This window comes from Drosophila innubila (assembly GCF_004354385.1).
Source record: "Drosophila innubila isolate TH190305 chromosome 3R unlocalized genomic scaffold, UK_Dinn_1.0 2_E_3R, whole genome shotgun sequence".
In the NCBI taxonomy this organism is placed as follows: Eukaryota; Metazoa; Arthropoda; class Insecta; order Diptera; family Drosophilidae; genus Drosophila; species Drosophila innubila.
The window spans coordinates 22,160,042-22,185,714 of NW_022995380.1; the positions used below are offsets into that span (position 1 = coordinate 22,160,042).

Sequence of the window (25,673 nt, forward strand, 5' to 3'; positions counted from 1 at the left end):
TTCAGTTTCGTTTTTAGCTTCGGCGCGTCAGGCAGCAATCGCAGCGCCAACCATAAAATAAAATAAACTTATAAATAAAAGAAAAAAAGTAAACAAACAATCGTGTAATACACGCGCTTTATAAGTTAAGTTATAAACCCAATTACGTGATTTGCTTGTGCGCAATTTAACATTTTGCCGACGCTGCCTTCGCGCTGCCTTCACGCTGCTGAGCATCGCTGTCGTCGTCGTCGCTGTCGTTGTCGTTGTCCGGCGTACACGTTGTTAATACCGCCTCGTGGCTAAGACAGCTGTTAGAGTCGCAGCTGTCAGAAACAGTTGGCCAAAAGCGAACTGAGCAACATAATAACGAATGCAAAGGCAACAGATTCATTCGAAATGTATATGAAGTTCGTCGCTTAAGTCTTTTGTTTCATCTCTGTGCGAGCGCGCGAATCTCATCACGCGCGAATCTCAACGAAACAAAGTGTACAGATAACAAGATTGAAATAAACGCGATTGTTTACTAGCCAAACCAGAGGGAAAACCTGTTGTGCAACTATTTCTAGCGATTAAATTCGCCTCCTCCGCAGCCATTGACTACAGCGCCGGCTCCTTAAAAGTACAACCAGAGTAACAAAGAGAGACTTAGCAAGACAGAGAGAGAGAGAGAAAGAGCAAAACACGAGCAGCATCTTTTCATAATGGCACCCAAGAAAGAGTCAACCTTGAGTCAACAGCAGCAGCAACATCATCATCAGCAGCAGCAACAGCAGCCTGTCATGGATCTCGAAAGGATTAAACGACACTTCAGTTGGTCGGATCCAAGTGCCATGTGAGTCACGAATTAATTGTGTCTACAAGTTTTTTTTTATCTTAAGTGCACCTTTACAGACATAAGCTATGGCAAAAGCCTCAAAACGGAACTCAGTTCAAGCCAATTTAATTGCCATGCGTACTATAAACATAAAAGACAAAACCAAAACCAAATACGATCTACGATCTGCGGTTTTAGCTGCCTTTGTCTTTTACTTACTGCCCTAGTCTTTGGCTCTATCTTTTATAGCTAAACAACAACGATAACAAAAAGTTGTTGACTTTGAAAGTGTGCTCGACTCAAAAGAACCGTGAGTTAATTTCTTGCATTGTTAACTTTGTAGTTTCCGTTGGAATCTATTGAGTGTTTGTTTAATGCCATTTTCAGCCAAGTATTATCTAATGTTATTTAATAAAATTTTTAGTCTTTTGTATACTTTTCACTGATAAACAAATGTGTACAAGTTGTGAGATAAATATCTAAATTTAATATCTTCCGTGAAGAATTAAAAATTGTTTAATACAGAGAAAACTTTTTTGTTTGTTTCAAAAAAAAAAGGTCTTAAGAGGAATATTTTGTATTTTAGAAACCTGTAATTTTACTTAGTGTATATTTGGCCAATTGAAATATAAGTACAATCATAGTAGCTAAAAACTGTTAAAATACGATCTGGGACAGGTTTTATGACAATTCATCAAGATTGCAGCTATATGTTTATAAACTAAATGTCAGAATGTAGAAACGACTGTTTAATTTCTGACAAATGGTAGAGTACCTTAATTTGAATTCATGATCTTTATAAAAGTTGCACAAATCTAAAGATTCTTATTTTAAAAATCCGTAGTTTATTTTTATGGTTTCGGACTTTTAAGTGAAATGAAGCAGAAAACAGCTCATCAGCTCGATGATATCACTGAGTGTTTTTTTTCAGCAAATTCCCAGTTGATAATTGAGTTAGAGGTTTAAGACACCTACCAAGCTTATATATTTTATAAATTAACACTCGATATTTGTTCTGTTTGAAGGGAAACTCCCAAGGTAATATAAATGCAGTTTAATGGAATTATGAGCCTGCATTTAGCCACTTCTGTTAACTTAGTTCGACAACTTATGATGGAGCCTGTCTGCAAATTGTGTACACGTCATGCTTATTAAGCTTCAGGTTTTAATTGCTCTTAGGCTAAGCAATAAAAAGTGACGGTGAAATTTGCAATTATATAAGTACATGTTACAACTACGGGTATTTGTATATACGAATAAGTATACATACGCTTATATACAAACTAAAAGCACATACATTCTTAAAAAGTGTGTGTGTTAAGCGAATGTTGAAACATGACTTGAGCCATGTTTATGTTGACGAGCCTTTAAATAGAACCCAGGGCCATCTTTAGGCTTTGGGAGCTTGGCAACGGCTGGTTGAGTTTGAGTTTAAGTATTGGGCGTTTTAATTTAACTAATTGCAAATTTCAATAATTTCACTGGCAAAGCGCTAATCGCAATAAATAACAACAAATAATGACTTTTCATATATGTACAAAATAACAATCATCATCATCATTATTATTATCATCATTATCGTGTGCCGAACACGCCGCATTATAAAACATCCGGCCAGACACTCAATGTGTGAAAAACACTTGGCCATGATTCAATACAATTGCACTGAGTGCTAAGCATGGCCAAAAGGTATAATATTTGGTATGAAGATTCAACTAGGCGAATCTCTCGTCTTTATGCAAATATACGTATCTATTTTGGCATTAATTTATGCGAACTTGCTTCAGTTTTGTTTACGGATGACATAATATATTCACGATTGATAGATCTCTAGTTTACTATACAACGATTTCGATAGACTGTAGGTCGGGGCCGTTTTTTAATTTAACGGGTCTATTTTACGATTGTTAACATTTGACGGCATCATTTCCGCATAAGCCAGTTCAACTATTCGACTGAACTGCATTGGGAAATCAGTTTTGGATTTGTCCGATAAGTGTGACTCGACTTTCGTGCATCTGTCACTGTGTCTCTGGCGTGCTAGTAATTAGTGCATTTACTCGAATGTTCACTTGTTGTTCAGTTATTGTTGCTGTTGTCCGATTGTTGTTGATGCTTGGCATGCTGAGCACGCCCGCACAGACACAAAAGGTGCCACTTGTGATGCACCCGCTTCAAGGTCGATTCTAATTGCCATACAATTTAATAGGGTATTTTAAAGGGCCATTTGAATTTGAAATTGAAATAAATAATAGAAATTTAAAATATATAAACTTAACAAAATACAGTTTATAATTTGTTTATCATATTTACTAATTGATATTTATAAACTGTTTATAACATTTTTTGCACGCTATTTATTGTTTTGTTGCTTTAACAAGTTCAACAAGTTGGCAAGTACACAACGCAGTGTTGCGTAGCAGCCAGCTTGCAAGCGCCTGTGCTGTAGCAAAGCTTTGACTGTGCTTACAAAATAAAGCAACAGGTGGCGCATTTGTGCGTATGAATAAAACGTTTGACTTCAAGCTTTGCGCAGCTTTGCTTTTAACTTGGCTAAAATAAAGTTCAAAGCACAAACATTTATAATGGAAAAAGCACATATTTTATATAAATACATATGTATTCATATGGTATTGCTAATGCCACTCGTCTCTAATGGGATCCAAAGATCATAGTCGCCAAGTGATATTAAAGCAAATTACATTAATCTAGCCGTAATAACAACAACTACAACAACATCAAGTACTCATAACAATAACACTGAACACAAACATTGCGCCTATGAAACGATTTAGAACAAAAATGTTAACTTGACAAATTGTTAAGCGTTTCTCAGCAGCGTTTTAACTTAGTTCGACCCGTAGACTATTAGGTTGGTTAAAGCCATAGAAATTAAGAGGAAATGAAATGTGATCGAGTCATAAGTCAAAACAATGCTTGATTCATTCTTTTCAACCTTTGTAATCAGCTGAGAATCAGTTGAAATGAACTCAATCACGTAGTACTGAAAAGAATTTCGGATATCGTTCTGTACACAAGTCAGACACATAAATAAGCACTGCTCCTTCTGCATACAAAGGATGTTACACGTTTGAGTCAGGCTTACAAGGGCGAAGCTAACACAGTCATGATCAAGAAATTGCCTGCTTTGAGTGTGCATATATGTAATTCTTTTACCGAAAGTCAATTAATCACGTTAAAGGAACAATGAAATGACAGAACAATAATTTCAGGGGATTTCACAGCTTTTTTTGGTTTCATTTAGTTCAACTAACGGTATTTTACAAATTGAGATACAGGTTTATGCGTATTAAAACTCGTTTAGTTATTCAGATGTACCCTTATCCAATCGATAGTGTTTATTCTCAGTCAATCTAATTGATATTAAGCGTTATTCTCGCCTAATCCACAGAATTGACTTTATGTATTAACATCCTACAATAAACAAAATTTATATTCTTCATTTCTCTTCGATATTCCCTAGCAATAGTATTAATCTTCCGCTCTATTCTTGACAAATCAACTGTATTAATTTTATATTTTTTTCTGACCCAATCAAGAAATTTTATTATTATAAAATGATAGTATTTATCACCTGCAATTCTCTTAATTAAGCTTCCATTGTTCCTTCGCACAGTGACGTCATTCTCAGTTGTGCACTGTGTTTCTCTTATTCACAATCAATTTTAGCCAATACTTTTTAAGTACTTTCACTAACTGCAAGAAGTCCGTGCATTGTTTTTTTTTCTGAAACCCGCAATTTTTGCGTCTATTTGCGTTTATTTGCTTGCGGCATTAGCAACAATTTGTCTGGCCCGCTAATTGGCTTAAATGTCTGTTCAAAATGTTGGCTTAAATAAGTCGCTTGCACAAGGCGCTCAATCAACCTATTTTTTGGCAACGCCAAAAATCTCAAGTGTACTCAATTGCTGTGCATTGTGTGCCAAAGTTTTCTTTCTCATATATATTATATATAGTATATGTAATTATAGAGCCAATATGTCCAGCCAGTGGTCTGACTACGCACCACTAAATAGCTCTTTGGTGGTGCGACTCAACTGTGGTTACTACGAGTGCGAGTCCGAGTTTAACTATGAGTCTGAGTATCTTTTGCCCATTTGCCAGTCGAATTTTACAAAAGACCTTGACACATTTGGCCAGCAAGTGTGTGTCTGTGTTAAAAACCAAATTTTTTTCTGTTTTGGCCCAGTCTCGACAGGTTGGACAAGCGGCCAAGCGACGAGCAACATCAAAAAGGCAAACATAAATTCGGATTTCAAATGGACCACAGATACATGAAACCAAAACAAAATCCACAAAAATTATTGCAATTTCCTTAGTGCGAGTGACCAGCTGAGAGTGATAGTAAGAGAGAGAGAGATTGAGAGACAGAGAGAGACGGAGTGAGAGAGAGACGGAGTGAGAGAGAGATGAACTCAAATTGTAATAAATTAAGCAGGTTGCGATTGCTGCTCTTTTGGCGATTAAAGCGCTGCAGCAGAAACTTTGAGAATTGCATAATAATTTTTTGGCAGACAGCAGCAGCAACAACAGCAACAACAGTTGCCACAACAAGCTCAATCGAATCACTGAGAGCGCTCTCGTGCTAGTGATGGGTGTTTTGAAAAGCCAGTCGTGATTACATGAGTAATTCTTTGATTATTTTGTTGTTTCATAATGCATAATGAACATTTAGTCAATTTTGGCACAGAAATAATTCCTCAGCCGCTTGGCTCTCATTCTCTATAGTCATGCTCTCGTGCTAGCGATGGCAAAATGAAAAGCAACTCGTGATTACAACAGCAATTTCATAAAGTCTTAATCTTTCATTAAGTCGTTACATGATGCATGACATGCAAGTCTCAATAAGCAAAGAGTCAATTTCTACATTGTACATATATTAATTCTAGCGATGGGAGTATAATCAATTAGTGATATACTATATATAAGTAACAATCTGCTAAGGTATATTTTAAGCACTTGATGACTGTTCCACAAAAAAATATTTTAAATAAATACTCGTATTTATAAGTATATAAATTAGAGCTTAGTGTTAAGCTTTTTCATTTTAATATATTGATGATACATATGAAAAAATGTCTATCATAATAAAATAAAAAATAAGATAAACTATCATTCGTGTAGATAGTTTATCTTATTTTTTATTTTATTATGATAGACATTTTTTCATCGATCAATTATATTATAAATAAGTATACTGAACGTTATTTATACCAAGTCCAGTTAACTTTGTATATTTTTCCTGCCACAGGGAATTGACATAAAGTCTTAACTTATAGCTTTACTTTGAATTAGTGGCAAGTGCAATAAAACAATGCGAACGCAGAAAAGGCATAAAATAAAATAAGAAATAGGTGATGAGGACACAACGGCGAGAAACAAGTTTGAAATGAAAGCAAAAACTTATCGCAATTGAAATTGCGTTAAGCGTAAAGCGTAAAAAAGTTTTATGAGCCTGAATTTAGATTGAAATTGCGGCTTAAATGCAATTAATTTGGCGCTGCTGCTGCTGCTGCTTTGGTTGTTGCACAGCTGCTGCTCTTGGGGTTGCACATACACAGAGATTGTGGCAACCAACAGCTTCCCAGCTAGAGCAGCTTCCTCTACCTGATGCTGCAACGACCTTGTGCTCGTTTTTACAGCAATCGCCGTGAAACTTAAATAAAAATTGTTTACATGAATGAATGGGCATGGAGTTTACCCATCTGCCTGTCTCTGTCTCTCTTTCTCTGTCTGACGAACTGACGGTCTGACGCTCTGTCAGTCTCACAATAAATGCGATGAAGTAAACAATACAAAATGTTGATTTCAAATTGTGGCACATCATAAAACCAAATGCTGAAACAACTGTAGCCTGCGACGTGTTGTCTTGTGTTTTGTTGTGTTGTGTTGTGTTGTCTGGTTACAATTGATGCCATGGGCAATAGCCAAAATATTGTCAACCAATTTCTTTTAACGTTTTGCCATTTACAACAATATAAACATGGTTGTTCTTGTTGCTGTTGTTGTTGTGTATTTACTGCCTGTTGCACTGACCAACTGAGAAGTCAACAAACTTGTTCAAAGCGCAACCGTCTCATGGCATGACTGGCCAGAAAAGCTTAAGAGTCAAATGACAGACAGACAGACAGACAGACAGACAGACAGATAGACAGACAAACAGACAGAGAGCAGCAGCAAAAGATATATACATAGATAGAGACGAAGACGAAGACTGAACTGGAGAGGTAGAGTTAGAAAATTGCAAGCTTTACTTATGTGGTTATTCGCTGGAAATTGCTTGGGCGAATGAACAGCCAAAAAAATATAAACAAATTGCGTTGGTCGGGTTTTTTTCTTGTTTGTATTTTTAGCATACCTTTTCAAAGTTCATTAGCTTTATGCTAAAACAGGCTTCTCAAAAGATTAAAGATTATTAGAAAATTTAATTCGTTGTTTAACATTTTTGCTATCTTAGAGGAGATAGCGTTAAGAATGTTTTTTTTTTTGAAAAAAAAGAGAGTTTAAAAAATGTTTTAATGGAAAAAGAGAAGGACAATAACTTTTAAATTTACTAAAATTAATACATAGTATTAAGCACATATTAATGTATAATTAAGAACAAAAATAAAAAATGCACATTTATTTATTTTCTGTTTTTATTTAATTTAATAATTAAGTAATTCAGTACAAAGTTTACTCTATTGTAAGAGTATTTATTCGTCTTTACACTAAAGGTAATTCAAAATTCGTGTTTATTGTGTGTAGGTGTGTCGTTTAAATTTAAATTAAAGCAATGGTTACAAAAGTCTCAGAGTCAACTCCATGTACGAGAGGCAAAATCATCGTTTCCATCCGCAGACTGAAGGTCTTTACAGCAGTTGAGATTCATATTACAGTTTGAAATTCACAAATTGAATCAGTTTCGGCCCATTTCATATGGCCAATGCAAATTAGCTTAAGACAAAGCTGATGCTCAGTCAGAGTTAGAGTTAGAGACAGATTCAAAGTCGGAGTATGAAAATCGGAGTAGTCAGCTGTGATTCATGGGTCTTGTATTACAAAATAAACCCAGCAATGATGGAGTGCTGGCAGGCCAGGTTGGAAATCACTTTGCAGGGCTCATTAGCACGCTGACAGTTTGAAAACGATGTCAAGTGCGTCGTCAACGACGACAGCAGTGATGATGGTGACTGTGACTGCCACTGAGCCGCAGTTAGTAAGCAGTTGGCTTATTTATTGTGCGGGAATATGTTTTGTGAATTACATTTATTTGACAACCATTAACTGAGCAGCGCAACGAGGATGTTTACAGCAAATAAGATGCGTTTTATGCGCCATTAACACAATTCAATTCATTTCGTTTCAACTCATTGTTGCACGCGGCGTATACGTAATCTCTGAAGGAAGTTACGCCTACCGAAATATTGATGTATTCGGGCAGATAAGAAATTCAGCTGCTCAACTGCACATGACATACGCTTTAAGGCAAATTGCTCTTTAAAAGAAAACATGTTTAATAAATTATAAACCTGTCCCTGTTGTTTGGGCATCACAGTTTTTGCACTCACTGTGCCTTGTTCGATGTTCGATTTCAATTTCATGCGCGCATTGTTACAACATTCAATTTGATGGCACATTTGGCCAACAAACACCCACAGCGTTGGGCAGTTGGGCATTTTCAATGTCAGCATTGCGCAAATGTCGCCCCGTTGGTTTATATATTTTTATATCCATATATACTTATACAGCTGAGTATTTTAATTTAATCAGAAAATGTGTAACACTCTGATTTGAATATAAAGCGTATTTTGGATTTAAAACTGACGAAACTTCTCATTTAAAAATGTTTAAAAACAAGTCATCAAATTGAGACATGTACAGTTTAATATTTAATATTTTAAATTTATTATTTTTATAATTTTTATGGTATAGATTGCAAGAGTATCTAAAATTCGACTATTCGCAGATAGATTTTGTTGTATTTTATTGTCTGTCCTTTTGATATCGTATCCCAGTTGAAACGCCCTAAGTGACGCCCTCAAACTGTTAATAAATGTGTGGCATTGAAATTGTGCAATACATTGATTCAAATTGATGTTGTTGCTGCTTTTTATTTTATTTATTGATTCGGCGGTTTATCTGTACGCCTTGTCCATCATTCAATTCTCAGGCGTTCTTTGCCACTTTAATTATTACAATTAAAACATTATGTTTCGCCTTGACCACACGTAAAAAACAAACGCAAAGCAAAAGCAAAAAGCAAACATCTCATTGACGTGTCTTTGACTGCGATTGTGACTTCTGAATGCGCACGCATATTTGGCATTAAAAGCAAATTAAACAAATTATAACTTATAATTGCTATTACGGATTTGCTATTAATGTGTCCATATTTTTGGTACAAAATAGTAACTGACTGATCCTCTCATAGTATGAATTCAAATGCCTTCATTAACCCGGCAGATTTGTTCGCCTTTCCGGTTTTAAGTTGAGCCTGTGCTGAAAAACAGAACTCGATTGTTGTTTCGATACGTGATGCAATTTAGAGAGTGAGTGAATGGCTCGAGCGGTTGGGCGACTTTGCTGTTGCAATTCTCTACGCTCACAACCAGAAGGAGAAAAAGAAGAGGCAGAAGTAGTCAAAGCAGAAGTTGTAGAAGAAGTCGCAGTCGGCAGTCGCATTGTTTTATGCACGGCGCGTCAAGCAATGCTTTCAAGGTCGCCGGCTTACATAAGCGCAGCGTCGACGTCGACGTCAGCGTCAGCGTCAGAAAAACCCAACAGCTGCTGCTGCGGCAGCGAAGAAGCCCTTTTATCGCACGCACATGCCGACGGGTTTGAAGGTGAACGAGCTGACGCCGCGCCAAGGAGCAACAAGCGAAGCCAACAAACTTTGCCTCGCAAAGCACAAAGCAATAAGCAAAAAGCAAAAAGCCAAAGCACTCAAAAAGCGCCAGAGACCACGCGCTCATTCCACAAAGCCGCTGTTGTTGTCTTTGAGTGAGCGACTTGCTGAGCGCTTTCGCTTTCGCTTTCGCTCACGCTTAAGCTTTCAGTTGTGCTTCCAGCAGCAGCGAGACCGCAAGTCAAAAAGTTTACACGCGCCTTAAAGTCGCGCAACTTACGCACGTGCAAAAGTGCAGCAGACTCACACAAACACAAACACAAACACACACACACTCACACTCATCGAAAAAAAACACTCAATAGCTCTCTCGCTTGGTCACTCTCTTGCGCTCAGTGTGGCTGGCAAAGTGTAAAGTGCAAAGCTAGCAGCGACGCCGGCAGCAGCAGCATCGGCGACAACGCAGCTCATGTCTCAGCTTGAGCAACGACTTGAAGTCAGTCTTAGTCGCAGCTTAAAGCGCAACGCACGCGTCTACGAACTCGCTCCCGGCTCTCAATAATAGATACGTCGCGATAATTTGGTGACATCAAGAGCGATAACGATAACACAGTGTGTCGATAATAATTAATTAGAAGGCGCGTGTGGATATTTAATATTCAAGTTTGTGCCCTAAGTCTTTTGTTGTGCAAGATCAAACATCTAAGCGAATTAACAGTGGATAACAAGAACAACAACTACAACTACAGCAACAGCAAATATAATACACAAAAACTTGTGCAAACATTTGCGCACAGTTGACGACACACACACACACACACACACACACACACACGCTTAGAGCCCTGCACAGGAAACAGCTTAAGATCGCGCACTGTAAGTGTAAATTTGCTAGTTAAACAACTTTAAGATTTGGAGTTTGACGAGCTGGCACCTCAAGTGCTACACGTTGCAGGAAATCATTTCGCAAACAGTGACAGAACAGCCAAAAGTCTAAACGAATTATGAGAATAATAATAACAATAATAATAAAACAATAAATATTCTTTGTAATACAAATGGCCGCCGCTTTGTTGTCTCTTCTCTTCGAGTCGACAATTACTTTGTGTGCGGTTCGGCTTTGTCATGTCTTCCATCATCGTCCACATCAGCAAAATACACACAAAATAAACAAGGCATACACTCAAACACTCAACATTAGACGCTGGGCTCAGCAACGTGACTGTTCCAACGTCACGCCCCGCTCCCCGTCAAGCCCATGAGCTCCTGTAGCTTTAGCTACTGTTCACTTCCAATTTGCCAAATGCTTTGCATACAAATGGACAATTTTGCTGCCTAATGTCGTCGAGTCTTCCAAAAGCGCTTTGAAAACCAACTAAAAAATTATACTTAGATTTTATAATTAACAGAAAGAGAGAACGAAGAGAAAAAACTCAACAACTCCTCTTTTTGATCTTTTTTTTTTTAATTTTTTAAACTGATCTCTTCTGGAACTTTCATAGCTATACTGAAAATTTCTCAGTGCAGCCTTGTTAAATTTCTATATACTCGTATTAAAATCTCTGTTTACTATTTGAAATGAATGCCAATTAAAGCTGAGTTAACACATAATATTTGCGCTCTCATGTGTACTTAGCTCTTCATATAACGATAGATGACTAGATATTATATTTTGAAAATAATCGTAATTTACGAGCGCTATTCCTTGATCAGCTAAAATTTCCAGGTCGATTCTAATTGTTTATAATTAGCAGCCATTGGAAGTGAGAAGCTCACAGCAACGAGCAAGAGGTCAACAGCAATTTGTAAGCACGACCGGCATTGTAACCGAAAGATACACTCAGTCAGTCAGTTTGTCAGTCAGTCTATCTTTCAGCTAGTCAATTTCGTGCAAAGTTCAGCTTAAATAGGTGTTGTGACTTTGTTCGTATTTGCAATGCACAAGCGCACACAATACAGATGCAAAGCCAGAGAGAGATACAGACATATAGATACAGATACAGATACAGATACAGATGAAAAGATACAACTGCAGTTTGAGTGAAGTCGCTCGAAGAGAAATGACGTTAATAATATGCCACTTGTGACTTTTAAAATAAACATTCAACTGCATTCATTGTCGCATTTTGTGCACCCAACGACCTTCTGTTTTGGCCCTGAAAATTTGTTGTCAAGGTTTTCTTTCCACATACACACACACACACACACTCTCTCTTTCTTTCTCCCACTCGCTCTCTGTCTCTCTCTGACTCGCAGCATGCATTTCCGAACTGTGCAGCATTTAAAGCTTCAACTTGAACTGGTATTTTTGGCTTGGGTTTTTTGTCTTCTGCTGTCTGTTTTCTTCTACTTCTGCTACTCTTCTGTCTTTAGTCTTCTTTTGTGTATTCTGTTTTTCAGATTTTAATTTTGTTTTTTTAGTGATCTCAATGGTTTAAAGCAGCACAGCAGAGTTCAAGGAATCTTTTAAAATACATAAATAAAAAATATTGTCAAAGTCATAACTGTAGCTAAATGTATATGAATATTATTATAATCAAGGCAATAGCGTAAATCTTATGTAAAGCATTTAATTCTAGTTTGTATTCGATTAAGTGGTAATTAGTTTAATTACTAACTATTTGCAATGGCTTATAGATTAGACTTGATATTGTTATTTCGTCAGACCGATCAGCTAAATATTGTTTAACGTCATTTGTAACGTGAGCTTGTTGGCCATTTAATGACAGGGTCTAATGGATCAATTAAGTACAATACGCTTTTGTCGCTGGCATTAAGGCGGTCAGCTGATCACCAGTCACACTTAAAAGCCTTGTTGCTGTTGTGCCCTCTGCTTGGCCTAATGAGCCTGGACGATGACCGGCCAATTCATTTTGGTTAACGCCATTGAACTGTCAGCATAATAAAGTACTGGCATATCAATCAATATCAAAAGGCGACGCAATGCCTGAAACGCCTTTAAAGAGTTGGATGCTTCAACTAAAATACAGTAAATGAATTTTTAATTGCACATTCCATGCCACGTGGAGCACCTGTTTAGGTTCTCGTGGACTCTCTACTTAGCTAGTACTTTGGACCCTCACTGATGGATTGAGAAACTTAATTAATTATTGAGGTAATTGGACATTCTCTTTTGTATATTACACATGAAATTGTGTTATTAAATCAAACTATTAGCCATACTTGGCTAACAAGACACAATAGTTTAGATAAATCCGAGTTGTGAGCCTGCAATTCAAGTTGGTGAGTTCGATTGCAAAATTCTCTGGTATTAAACGCTGCAATGTTATTATCTAAGGATGGTAATAAATGGTAAGCTCGTTTCTTATAAGTGCGGGGGAGCCAACAAAACTATCTATGTATGCTCGTAGCCAGTTTCCAGTTCAACTAAACTAAACTCAACTTAACTCAGCTCAACTCAAGTCAACTGAACTGTGAGTAAATTAAGCTCTGCTTAACTGGTTTGCAATGTTGCCGCAATGGCCAAGTGCCACAGTCGAAGAAGTTGCAGCAGTTGCAGACACAAAACTGTGTCGCACACACTCGCAAATACTCAGACACACACTCACACACACACACACACACACACACTGGCACCTCAAGACGTGCCTGGAATTATGTCATCGGAAAAACAAGCAGCCGATGAAAATGAAATTGAAAACGCCACGGAAAACGCAAGGCAACAACAAAAAGCAAAACAAACAAGCCAACAAGTTGAGCAGAGAGCGAAAGTAAAGTCAAGTTGTTGCCAGCTTTAACGGTTAAGCCAGTCAGTCAGTCTGTCTGTCTATCAGTTCTAAGAACCGTCTTGGCCTGGCTATAAAGGCACTTTAATGGCTGCCACATGCCATCGCCATTGGCTATTTAAATTTTTTATTAACACGCAACGCAAAACACGAAAAAAAAATATATATATTCATATATATCAGTACATTGGCATATGAATTATTAAGCAGTTAGGCAGTTAGACACAAACACAAGTGCTCAACAAATTTAGGCAGTGATTCCAACTCGTAAAACCAATTTGGGTTTTCCGGTACGCACAACGTATACGTATCGCAGCTTTTTAAAAGTGGTTCAGAAGCTGCAACGCGACTATCGATTGCCTCATTGAAATCTAAATCTAATTCAAAATCGAATAACGATTTTAAAATGAAAATGAAAATTATATAGATATTTAATAGTACCTATTGTGTGCATTTACCATTTTAAATGACAACTGCCCCACGAATGGACTGCCAACTGGCCAATATTGCCTAATATTTGCCAATCGCATTTTTATACACTGCATTTCAATGTTTTTCACTTTACTGAGCAGTTTGACAAGAAAATGGATTTTTCAATGTTGTGCTTTTTAGTTGTTGATCGATTTGATTGTTTTTGGATCGTATAGTTAGGTATTAGAACATTTAGCTGCCCTATATCCATAAGTCTTAATTTTGTAAGAGTAATTTGAACTTGACGATTTTTTCAAAAAATTGTAACTGCCATAACTTTTCAAATCTTAACCGATTTTCTTGTGGAAAGTCATTATTTGGCCTCTAATTTGATGCTGCATCAAAACTGAAAAATTGAAATTTTTTTTCCAACTTTGTCGATTTTTCCTTAACCATTTTTCCAAAATTTCACACCCTTATAACTTTGTTAAATCTCAACTGATTTTCTTGCGGAATGTCAGTTTTATCATTATTTGGCCTCTATTTTGATTCTGCATCAAAATTGGAACATGAAATTTATTGTCATGACTGACCATTTTTTTTATACTTTGCCCATGAAACTTGTCCAAAAATTTCAAATTTAAAATAACTTTGTCGAATATAAAGCGATTTTCGTGCGATATGTCATCAGAATGGAAAAAAAGTTCTTTGTGATAAAAAAGTGTATTTATTCTTCGTTGTACAAACTTGTTCAGTGGCTAACAAAATATGGTTTTTCTTAAGAGTTGCAACCCGTTTCTTTAAGCTTTTTTTGTGTGTTTAGTTGTTGTTGAAGTCGTTGCAGATTCATTGAACCCATTGAAGCCAATTGACGATGTTGTTGTCGTTGGTCGTTGGTCAGCCACTTATGCAAATGCGTCATGCATCAAAGTGCAGCCAAGCGGCAGCCATTAAAGCCTGATGAAATTCTACTTTTGACCAAATAATCCAAATGATGACGCAGACACATATATACAATTTTCCGTTGCAGTTGTTAGCGTTGCGGCACGGAAAGCAATTGCATGCCGGACTGTGTTACGACAACCGACAATCTACAACAAGTTAGCATGCTAACACAACAACACATGATAATAGACAACTTGTTTACTAAGAACATTTAAGTGCCTCAAGTTTTGAAAGCAATGAAAGCCATAATAAAATATCGAAGCATTGGAGTAACTGGAGTCATGCCCAAAAAATGCCTCAATGTCAAATGTCTCAATAAACAATGTTATTTATTGCTGTTGTTGTTGTTGTTGTGGTTAGTTAAGCGGCTTTTGGACTTCACTTTGATATGCTACGAAACTGTTTGACAAAATCAGAGAAACTGTGAACAGTCCGTGTAATTGAACGTATATAGCATGACTTGGCTTAAATATTAGTGAAATTAACAGATGCCATGATTGTATAATAATAATGACTTACAGAAATGATAAGGTCGCACTTTGCATGCACTTTTTGCTGTGGTTAAAAAAAAACCTTCCAACAATCTCCATTCTTGAACAGCTATATTGCATTACATAGATAACTGTATACACTTCCTACTTAATAGAGAGTTTTTATTTAAACATTTTAATTGCCGAGTTATGCGTTATGTGACGCTAAATTGAAATAACTTTTTGAGCTCGTCAAACTCCAAGTCCAGCGAAATCAAACAACAATTTACACACGATACATGATCATTGTTTAAATATTGTTTATATGTACATTTCAGCAATGTGATGGGCATAAAAAAAATAACAAAATAAAACAAAAAGCAGAAACTCCACTGGATCATTGCAAAAGATCGACTGTAACGAACAGTTACGAGTTACGTTTTCCCTCTCCGGTCTCTTGTTATTTTAGCCCTTCAATTTCCTCACACAACGTGGTAAAAGTAAAGGCCGAGTAACTAGCATTTAAATATCTAAACAAAAGATAAATAAAACTAAACATAATCAAAGGCAAACACCCACCAGAGGCGGACCACAAACAAATACAACAATTACAAATATAAAAACATTTAAAAAATGCTGATATCAACGTAAGTAAAAGTACACATCATAACAACAACAACAACACTTGTAAATTGCAATCAAAAATGTAGTCGAGACACAAACAACAACTCAATTTTTGACCCACTGATGTTGACCCACTTGACGCTGTGTTTATAATTTAAAACTCGATTGGCAGCAGTCAAGCTGCTTCCTTGAGGCGCTTGTCAATCCGTCAATCGCTCAGTCAGTCAGTTGGTCTTCCTGCGGTATAATTTTTTTTTGCATTACTTTTGCAGTTTGTCGCTTCATAAATATTGCATAATTTGCAGCTCTGCTCTTTGCTGTTGGATTTGACTTTTCACATGGTTCGCCCTTCTCACAGTTTTGGCTTAGCCACAACTCAATTCTCTCTCTCCATCTCAATCTCACTCTTTTTCAGCTCTCTATCTCTTCCTCTCTTTTGCATATTTTCGCGCTGCGTCAAGCGAAAAACCCGGCCGCATTTTTGAGCAGGGCGAACAAGTTTGTAATTGTGTCAAACACTCACTCCCAAGCTTCCAAAGGCCCATTGCATAATCTTGGCCATATCAATTTAGCCATTTGTCAGCATCTTCAACTGATTTTAAGCGTCATTTATTTTTGAATCACTAAACAATTGATAAACTGAAAATAATGCAATAACTACAAGCAAAAGTTATATGTGCGACTAGCAGATACCCTATTTTAAGCACTCTTAAAGCGTATCGTCTTCATTGCCAAGAAATTTGCATCTTCCGTCTTCCGTGAGCGTGTTGAATGGAAATTCCAAAAGATTTGTGTTTCTTATTTGTTGCCATTGTCTCGGAATTCCCCGACGTGCTGAGAAGTGCAAGAACCAATTGTGAATTCCTTGAGGATCGCTTACATTTAAAATTCCAATCATTTGCCGCATTGTTGCGTGACTACGAACTCAAACTTGCCTCGTTTAGCTGAGAAAGAGAGAGAGAGGGAGAGAGAGAGAAAAAGAGAGAAAGGCTGGACTTGTTTATGTGGCGTGCTTTGCATTAACTTGATTACATATGATTAGATTGCTTCAATCATCAATCATTCTCCAATAGCAATTGTTGTTATTGTTGTTATTTGCAATTGCACTTTGTGCTTATGTAAGTTCATTATGTAGCTGATTGTCAAATAAACAAAAATTATTAAATGCATTTCCTGCCTCATGACTCAGCTCCGTCTCCGACTTTGTCTTATAGAGACTTTCGACTTAGATACAGCTGTAAAATAACCGACGACTTGGACTTCAAAAAGATTTGTTAAGGGATGAGCTCATAAGTGTCAAGTGGGCGTGGCGTGTGTGGGGAACCTTCTGACACTATTATAGTTAGAATCTGTCATGTATTTTACACTTTAGATATTTGATTTAAAGTTAAAATGTTAAAAAGAAAGCTTTTGAGTTATTACTGATTTTATTGATATTTATTTTCCAACAAATTCAAGTTTTATGATGACAATTGTTTATTTTGTAAAACCTATAAGTCCCATTTGCTTAGTTTGGAAAATTCCTCATATATGGTATTAAACTTAATTAAGTTATGGCCAAGTATAGATATTTGGTTTATTAGCCAATCTCTCTGACATTTCTCACGCTCATTTAACAAAATGACGCTCGGCTCTGATGCAATTCCTTTTTGTCACCACAGTAGGGAAAGATATAATAGAGAGTAACAAATAGAGAGGGAAGAAGGGGGGTCGTTTAAATGGCGCTCTAATAGTTAATTAAATTATCAATAAGCATGCACAAATAGCAACAACAAACAACAAAAACGCTCAAATTTCCAACCATAAATGTCAAGCGCACCCAACAACAACAACAACAATAACAACAGAAATGTTAGCCTGTTGTCATTATAAAAAACTACTTGGCCTGACCTTGTCCATTGTTGACTGTGCTCGCACACACACACACACAAAGCACACTGAAATTTACGCAATTTACGCATACATCAAAAATTGTTGGCTCTGACTAACACACACATAAACACACGCGCTGGCTAACAATACGCAAATCGAAAGACTCAAGCAACGAACTTGAAATACATTTCGTCAACTTGCTTATTATTATTTATTTCTGCTGTTACTAATGCTATTGCTTTTGATATAGATATTAAAATTATTGTTGTTGCTTTAGCTGCTTTATTGCGGCACAAGATACATATTTCTAAATGCGCTTCATTTACAGAATTAATTTTGGCCAAAAGCTATATCAAATTCCGTCGCAATATGCAAATAAATTTCCAATAGGCTCGTCGCATAATCAAAAGCTACTTGGTTTTATCAATTTGGCTTTTATTTGTCTGTCACACACACACACACACACCAAAGCACTCATTGAGCAATCTGCAGTGAGGTCTCAGCTCTCAACTTATAAAATATGCAAACATTTGCCCGTCGATCGCATATTTATTCAATGAGCAGTTCGAACGCAATCGATTAGCAAAAAGCCAAATCGATAAACCTTTTTGTTAAGCTGACGTTGACGTCGACAGCATACGCCGATGCTGGCAGCGTTCAATCAATGACCTTGAACTAGTTTCCCATCAAATTTGGATATATTTAATTTTTTGGTATGACTTGCTTTTTGTTAATGATGTGGAAAAAAGGCCCAAACGGCAGTTGATAAATGTTAAAAGGGTGTAAATTATGGGAAGAATATACATGGGTGTGTAAGTGGGATTGTGATTAATAGCTATTAGTCACTTTCTACAGCTATTTAGTTAAACTTTTGGCCCACGGTGCATCTAACCTTGACCCAAATGAGCCACAGTACATAGTTGTTTTTTATTTTTGTGCAATTGCACTTTTGGGCATGCGCTGTCCGCTTAAATTGTTCAATTATTTAGTTGGCAACACACTAACTGTTTGCATTGCAATTGCACAATGAACGCGTCAAATGAAAATGCAAATGAAAAGGCAAAAATTGAATGTGAATGGGGAAAAATACAAAATGCAAAATGCATTTAGCTATGAGTATAAATACTTGTATTTGCTTAACTGCTGACCAACTTGTCGTTGACGAAAACAACAACACTATTGGGCAATCGAACAGACCAGACCCAAACCGACCAGACCAGACCAGACCCGACTAGCCCTGGTCTGGCCAGGCCAGTGTGGCTAAAACCGCTCGAAGGCATTCACTTGCAGACCGAGGTGTCCAAAAAGTGTGCTGGCAAAAAAATAAAAGAAACACAACACACATTGAGTAAGACTCTTCTCTGCCAAGAGTGTGTGAGACTGTCCAAGACTGTGTGTATTGAAAAGAAAAGTGTTGCCAGTTTGCTTTTTGCCATTTGGCCACACACATAAATCTTTTGTTTTATGCTTTGTTGCAATGTGTCGCTGACATAGTTTTTTTAATTTTTGAATACATGTGTGCAGAGTGGAGAGGGGGTAATGAATTGACACAACAGGAAGTTATCAATGCTGCATTATTCTAAAACGAATGACTTAGGCAACAAACTGGTTTTTATAAATAAATTTAACCATTGCTACGGTTTGAGTTTAACCAACACAACATATCTAATGTTGACATTTCTCATTTGCAGCGTCTCCACAGACTCCGTTATGACGGCCACAAACAACGATGGTGGCACACAGCCAAATTCGGTTGCCGTTTGGGGCGCACCGGCGGCGGGACCGCGAAACACACAGGCAGCAGTTTCAGTGCGGCACGCCTTTAAGGCCTATGGCAAGAAGAAGAACGCCAATCAGGTGTTGAACAATTTGAATATGACGGTGCCCAAGGGCACAATGTAAGTACATTCATCAATACATGCCATGCTAATTAAGATTTCATCAATAAAAAAGTGAAATGTAGACAGGTTCACTTATCGTGCTTTTAAAATAGAAACCGGCGAAAGTAATTCACACATTACACATCATTTGTGGCACAGATAATGCAATAAACGGCTACGATATAGAACATATATATCTATCAATATCCACAAGTATTCATTCGTACATCATACTCGGGCAATGTCGTCGCGTTTGCAACTGCCATTCGTTTCAAGTATTTCCTGTATCAAAAGGTCATCTAATCGCTATCAACTTTAATAGCTATAATTAACTATGCATGCACTCATACTTGTGTATAGGCTGCGATTATTTGTAGTTCGATCTAAATACTCACATCAAGTTTTTGATCGTCTTTGCAATTCAAACAACATTTTTGCATTATAATTTGTTGGCGCTGTAAATGCAACAAGTTGCTCGATGTTCATAAATATCTGTTAAATTATATCGGAGGGTTGTCCAAGCAGTTGCTAATGTATGTTCAAATTGATCAGGGAAGTTACTGCCAAGGCCGCGCAGACTTCTTTTTACATTCTAGTTTTTCTTATGAAAGTAATTTTCATAACAGCGTTTATCTTAATTAATATTGAAAATTTTTAATTACATTATAATTAACAGGGTGACTTTATGCTGATAGTTTTTTTATTATAATTTGTATTCATAAATCGTGTATGCATTTATTATCTTAGAAAAACAGATTATGTAATTATGCATATTTATTTGTATGCAGAGAAAGGCATAAGATAATTGGATTTTTAAAGTTGTATGAAAAATACCTAATAATATATTTTATTTTATTTATTATTTAATTATTTTATATAGAGAATAAATAATTAAATAATTTGAATGACATCTTAGAGCCAAACAGAGTCGATTTAAATGATTTTATTGCTTTCCAAAATGTATTAAAAAGCGCTCTATCTCTCTCTCTTGCTTCTCTCTCTTGCCTGCTGGCTACCATTAAACGCATATCGGAATATATTTTTTATATTTGGCTTTGGCATTGGCATGGTCGTTAGACTGACTGATATTCTGGCTTTATGGCCACAATTGATTGCACAATTAGTAATAAAAATTATATAATAAAAGATCTGAGTTCTCTCTTGGCTCGCACATGAGAAGTGCACAATCTTGACCCAGAATTGCAGAAAGACTTGTTATAATTGCAGGCTGATAAACAACAGTTAAGCATGGTCAGTTTCGGTATTGGATTTTGACCTAGGTCAGGCATCAGTCCAATGAACCGCACGCAAAACTGGCTTCAATTAACGTAAACTTTATTTTAATTTTTTTTTGTGGGTCGTTTGGTTGTGTCAAAGTCGCTGAGATAATTAAAAGCTGAGATACAGAAATCAGCAAAGGGGTTTTTAAAATTTTTTAAATGCTGCAGCGTGCTAATTATAATAATAAATCCAATAACAAACCGAAACGTGCGACCTACGTGTTCCAAAATATTGTCAAAGGCCGAAAAAAGCTGAAAAAGCTTAAAGACCAAACGAAAATAGATGACAAAAAGACAAGCGATAACAACAACAACATTAATAATAACAATAATAATCATATTACTGTAGCTGTTGTGGTTATTGTTGTTGTTGATTGTGGGTCTAGTAAAGAGGTGGAGTCGTGTTGCGGCATTTTGATAGCCGACTGCGAAAACATGTCTCAGTTTTCAAGGTGAACATTTCGAAATAATTCAACTTGAACTGCTGAAATTAACATTGACATCGGCGTTGACACGGCACGAATCATCATTATCATCATATACTTAACTAGCTTAAGCACTTATTTCTCGATTTCGCTCACTGCGTTGTTCTTTTTTTTAAATGTATTTTATTTGCTGAATTAGCAGATTGCGTTTTGCTGGCGTTTAAACACGCGTGCGTTTTCATGCTTCGTTTGGCCAACATCTAAATGTAAAAATCAATGTAAATAACATTTAAACAATTCTTTTGACCACTTTCTTAGTTATGGCCTGCTGGGTGCCTCCGGCTGTGGCAAGACCACACTGTTGTCCTGCATTGTGGGACGACGTCGCATGGATTCCGGCGAGATATTCGTGCTGGGCGGCAAACCTGGCACTCGGGGATCGGGTGTGCCCGGCAAGCGTGTGGGCTACATGCCCCAAGAGATTGCACTTTATGGTGAGTTCTCTATACAGGAGACCATGATGTACTTTGGCTGGATCTTTGGCATGGAGACCAAGGAGATTCTAGAGCGTTTGCAATTCCTGCTCAACTTTCTTGATCTGCCGTCCGAGAAACGTTTGGTGAAGAATCTCAGCGGTGGTCAGCAGCGTCGTGTTAGCTTCGCTGTGGCTCTTATGCATGATCCGGAACTGCTCATTCTGGATGAGCCAACGGTGGGTGTGGATCCATTGCTGCGTCAGAGCATCTGGAATCATTTGGTGCACATCACAAAGGCGGGCCAAAAGACGGTGATCATCACAACACATTACATTGAGGAAGCTCGCCAGGCACACACGGTACGAGATTTACAGAGCTTTAAATATTTCATTATTTTCGTTATTTGCATTTTAAGAAATCGAGATTGAAAATTCTTAAATATAACATTCATAATTTGTAGAAAATAAATATTTATTACAATATTTTTGTTATATTTGATTACTTTAACTGTTCAAATGCAAATGACAAATATTTTTAACTAGATTCACTATCAGAATATGGGATTAATTTGACTTACTTGTAGATTGGTTTAATGCGTTCTGGACATTTGCTGGCTGAGGAATCTCCCAGTGTGCTGCTCTCCATGTACAAGTGCATCAGTCTGGAGGAAGTCTTCCTCAAGCTGTCGCGTATTCAAAGCCAAAAGGGGGATGTAACACACGTCAACTTCAGGTGAGTTTCCATGCTGTGCACGTGGTTAACCCAAAACTGACACTCAACCCAAACAATACTCATTTAATTTTTGAATCTCTCTCGATTTCCATTTGATCTGACACTCGCATGCTCGCAATTTGTGTACCACCAACAACACCAACAATACCACCAACTCCACCAATACCACCAACCAACACAATCCACTCCATCTATGTGTAACTCTATGTGTGTACTTGTTGATAATGGTGACAGTAACAACATCTCGTTGCATGCCATGGCCTTTGGCAGCAAGATGGATAAACCCAGCTCCAGTCAAGATGGCGGCGTTGTTGGCCTTAATTTCCACCAGAGCAAGGAGGTGCTCATCAACGACAGCAATGGCTCCATTTACACGGTTTGTTATGCTTTATTACCTTATTTTTTATTTCGTTTACTTATTTATAAATGTACGGCTATTAAAGTAGTCAAAATATAATTTTAAAAATAAAGTTGATATTAGCAAAAAAAATTAATTAATATTAACTTGTACACATAAATAATTTAAAAGTAAGGCTTAAAAGATAAAAATTCACTTTCATGCTGACGAAAAGTTTAAAAATTTTGTGTAGTTTTAAAATATTTTGAAATGAGTGCTCAATATGATTTAAACTTTTTTGCTGACCAATCTTTATTTTTGTTCTGCAGCTTAACCAGGAACCCTACAGTCCGCCTCCGTCGAAGCGTCAGAATAATCCCAACGATGAGGAGAGTTGCCAGGATTGCTTTGCCGATCTCTGCAAGGTCACCTCCAAAGGCAAAATACGTGCGCTGCTCACCAAGAATATGTTACGTATGTGGCGGAATGTGGGCGTGATGCTCTTCATCTTCGCCCTGCCCGTCATGCAGGTGATACTCTTCTGTTTGGCCATTGGCCGTGATCCACAGGGCCTTAATATAGCCATTGTTAACAACGAAATGAACAACACGGTGAGTTTAAAAATAATTCTTTGCAGTAAAAAAAATTCGCTCTAAAATTATCGAATTTTGATCGCCATATATCTAAAACAAAATTTAACATTTTAATAATTCCATTCTAATCAAATATATTTGGGGTTTGGGGTAATTATTTCTATTTTTACGAATTGTTATAAGTACTTAAAAGTATTTCTCGATTTTATTTTATGGCAGTTATCCTAAATATTATATAAATCATTTTTTTTTTAAATATATAATTCACTCTAATGAGTTTTTTTTTTACTATAGGACACTTGCTTCTGGGAGGATGGTTGTCATTTTGCCAACTTGGGCTGTCGCTATCTGAATCATCTGAATACGAGCGTCATAAAAACATATTATACGGATATCGAGGATGCAAAGGCGGCAGTGAGACGAGGCGATGCCTGGGGAGCTGTTTATATAACGGAGAACTTCACCGATGCCTTCACAGCACGCGCTGCATTGGGACGAGATTCGGATGACGAGACCATTGAGCAGTCCGAGGTTAAGGTGTGGCTGGACATGTCCAATCAACAGATTGGCGTTATGCTTAATCGCGATATACAGTTGGCCTATCGTGACTTTGCCATGGGATTGCTGGGACAATGTGGCAACAATCCTAAGCTGGGCGATGTGCCCATTCAATTCCGTGAGCCCATCTATGGCACCATGAATCCATCCTTTACCGATTTCGTTGCACCTGGCGTGATATTGACGTAAGTGCACAATTTGCATGTGTCATTAAATCCATTATAAAATTTTATTACTATTTGCTATTTCTTTTATAGCATTGTATTTTTCTTGGCTGTCGCTTTGACGTCATCGGCGCTGATCATCGAACGCACTGAGGTAAAGAATTGTGAAAATAAATCAGTTACAGTTTGCTCAAATCTCCTCTCTTTTTCTCTCTGCTTCTCTAGGGTTTGCTGGATCGTTCTTGGGTTGCCGGCGTCTCTCCGGGTGAGATTCTCTTCTCGCATGTCATCACCCAGTTCGTGGTCATGTGCGGACAGACAGCTTTGGTGCTCATCTTCATGCTGGTCGTCTTTGGCGTGACCAACAATGGAGATCTCTTCTGGGTGATTGTGTTGACCCTGTTACAGGGCATGTGTGGCATGTGCTTCGGTTTCCTCATCTCCTCCGTTTGCGAACTGGAACGCAATGCCATTCAACTGGCACTGGGCTCCTTTTACCCAACTCTTCTACTCTCGGGCGTCATTTGGCCCATTGAGGGCATGCCGGTGGTGCTGAGGTGAGTTAAATGAATCCTTAATTAACTCGAGTAATTTATTTAATATATTATTTGACTTTCATTAGATACATCTCACTGTGCCTGCCCCTGACGTTGGCCACATCCTCACTGCGCTCGATTCTGACGCGAGGTTGGGCGATACTCGAGGCGGATGTATATATTGGATACCTGAGCACATTGTCCTGGATTCTGGGTTTCCTGGTGCTGACGCTGATCGTGCTGCGCGCCAAGCGCGGTTAGAGCTCGCCCTATTCGGGGGATTTACATTTTAGTGAAACTAATTTTAAATATTTACTTTTAGTTTCCATTTAGTCTAGGACTAGGCCGCTTTTAGTAGTCATCCTCCTAATTCCTCCTTAGTTGTTTAAATCCCAGAGGTCACTCGGCGAGTTTCTATAATTTGCTTTCACTTTTATGCTCTTCTTATTCTATGTTTCTGTCACCCCTCTCGATCTATAACTAAAAATGTCATAAATTATTTAAGCACATATGCGATGTCTCTCTATTTTCATTTTTAATTTGCAAGTTTTTCCTTATTTTGTAAGTTGTGCACATTTTTCGTAGTTTAATTTTTAAGGTTTAGGTACATAAATAAATTGTTGTAAATATTTAGAGCTGCAACGCTATCACAAAGCATATCCAATAATTAGCGATGTTGCGTGTCAAATTTCATTTGCAAACCCCTTTTCAGAATTTGATTTTTCTTTTTAAAATGGGCAAAAAGCACACAACCTAATTTTATATATTTTCAATGGACTGTGATTGTACTACGTTTTTTTTTGTTTTAATATTGCACATAAATTCAAGTTGGAACAAACCTGAAGAAAAATGACAAAAATCAGAAGACAAAGAAAACTAAAAAAAAAGTAAATGGTGGGGTTTGTTATTAACAATAAGTAGCTTAAAGCATTTTTGTATGGGTTTAAGTTTTGTAAGCTAAAACGTAATTAAATACAATA

At 37.2% G+C, this 25,673-nt stretch overlaps 1 protein-coding gene across 4 annotated transcripts; it reads left to right on the forward strand.

Moving 5' to 3' along the window:
* Window positions 1-25,564, forward strand: LOC117790076 (ABC transporter G family member 23). 4 transcript variants are annotated; one of them, XM_034629334.1, is made up of 11 exons: window positions 10,135-10,520; window positions 15,555-15,863; window positions 19,404-19,610; window positions 21,616-22,132; window positions 22,357-22,505; window positions 22,740-22,881; window positions 23,172-23,453; window positions 23,730-24,178; window positions 24,251-24,311; window positions 24,383-24,714; window positions 24,780-25,564. In XM_034629334.1, exons 2-11 carry the CDS (start codon window positions 15,850-15,852, stop codon window positions 24,952-24,954), a joined length of 2,328 nt encoding a protein of 775 aa, XP_034485225.1. In that variant the 5' UTR covers window positions 10,135-10,520; window positions 15,555-15,849; the 3' UTR covers window positions 24,955-25,564. The 4 variants fall into 4 exon arrangements, with proteins under 4 accessions (XP_034485223.1, XP_034485224.1, XP_034485225.1 ...); XM_034629332.1 differs by lacking the exons at window positions 10,135-10,520; window positions 15,555-15,863 and adding an exon at window positions 1-814; XM_034629333.1 differs by lacking the exons at window positions 10,135-10,520; window positions 15,555-15,863 and adding an exon at window positions 2-814 and having other exon boundaries at window positions 22,776-22,881.
* The last annotated feature ends 109 nt before the right edge of the window (window positions 25,565-25,673 follow it).

What these genes read in the sequence shown, in the direction of transcription:
- LOC117790076 (XM_034629332.1), top strand. Translation starts at nt 684, where the DNA reads ATGGCACCCAAGAAAGAGTCAACCTTGAGTCAACAGCAGCAGCAACAT. An exon ending in GTAACACACGTCAACTTCAG is followed by an intron (nt 22,506 to 22,739) that starts GTGAGTTTCCAT and finishes TAATGGTGACAG; the next exon opens with TAACAACATCTCGTTGCATG. An exon ending in GCAATGGCTCCATTTACACG is followed by an intron (nt 22,882 to 23,171) that starts GTTTGTTATGCT and finishes TTTGTTCTGCAG; the next exon opens with CTTAACCAGGAACCCTACAG.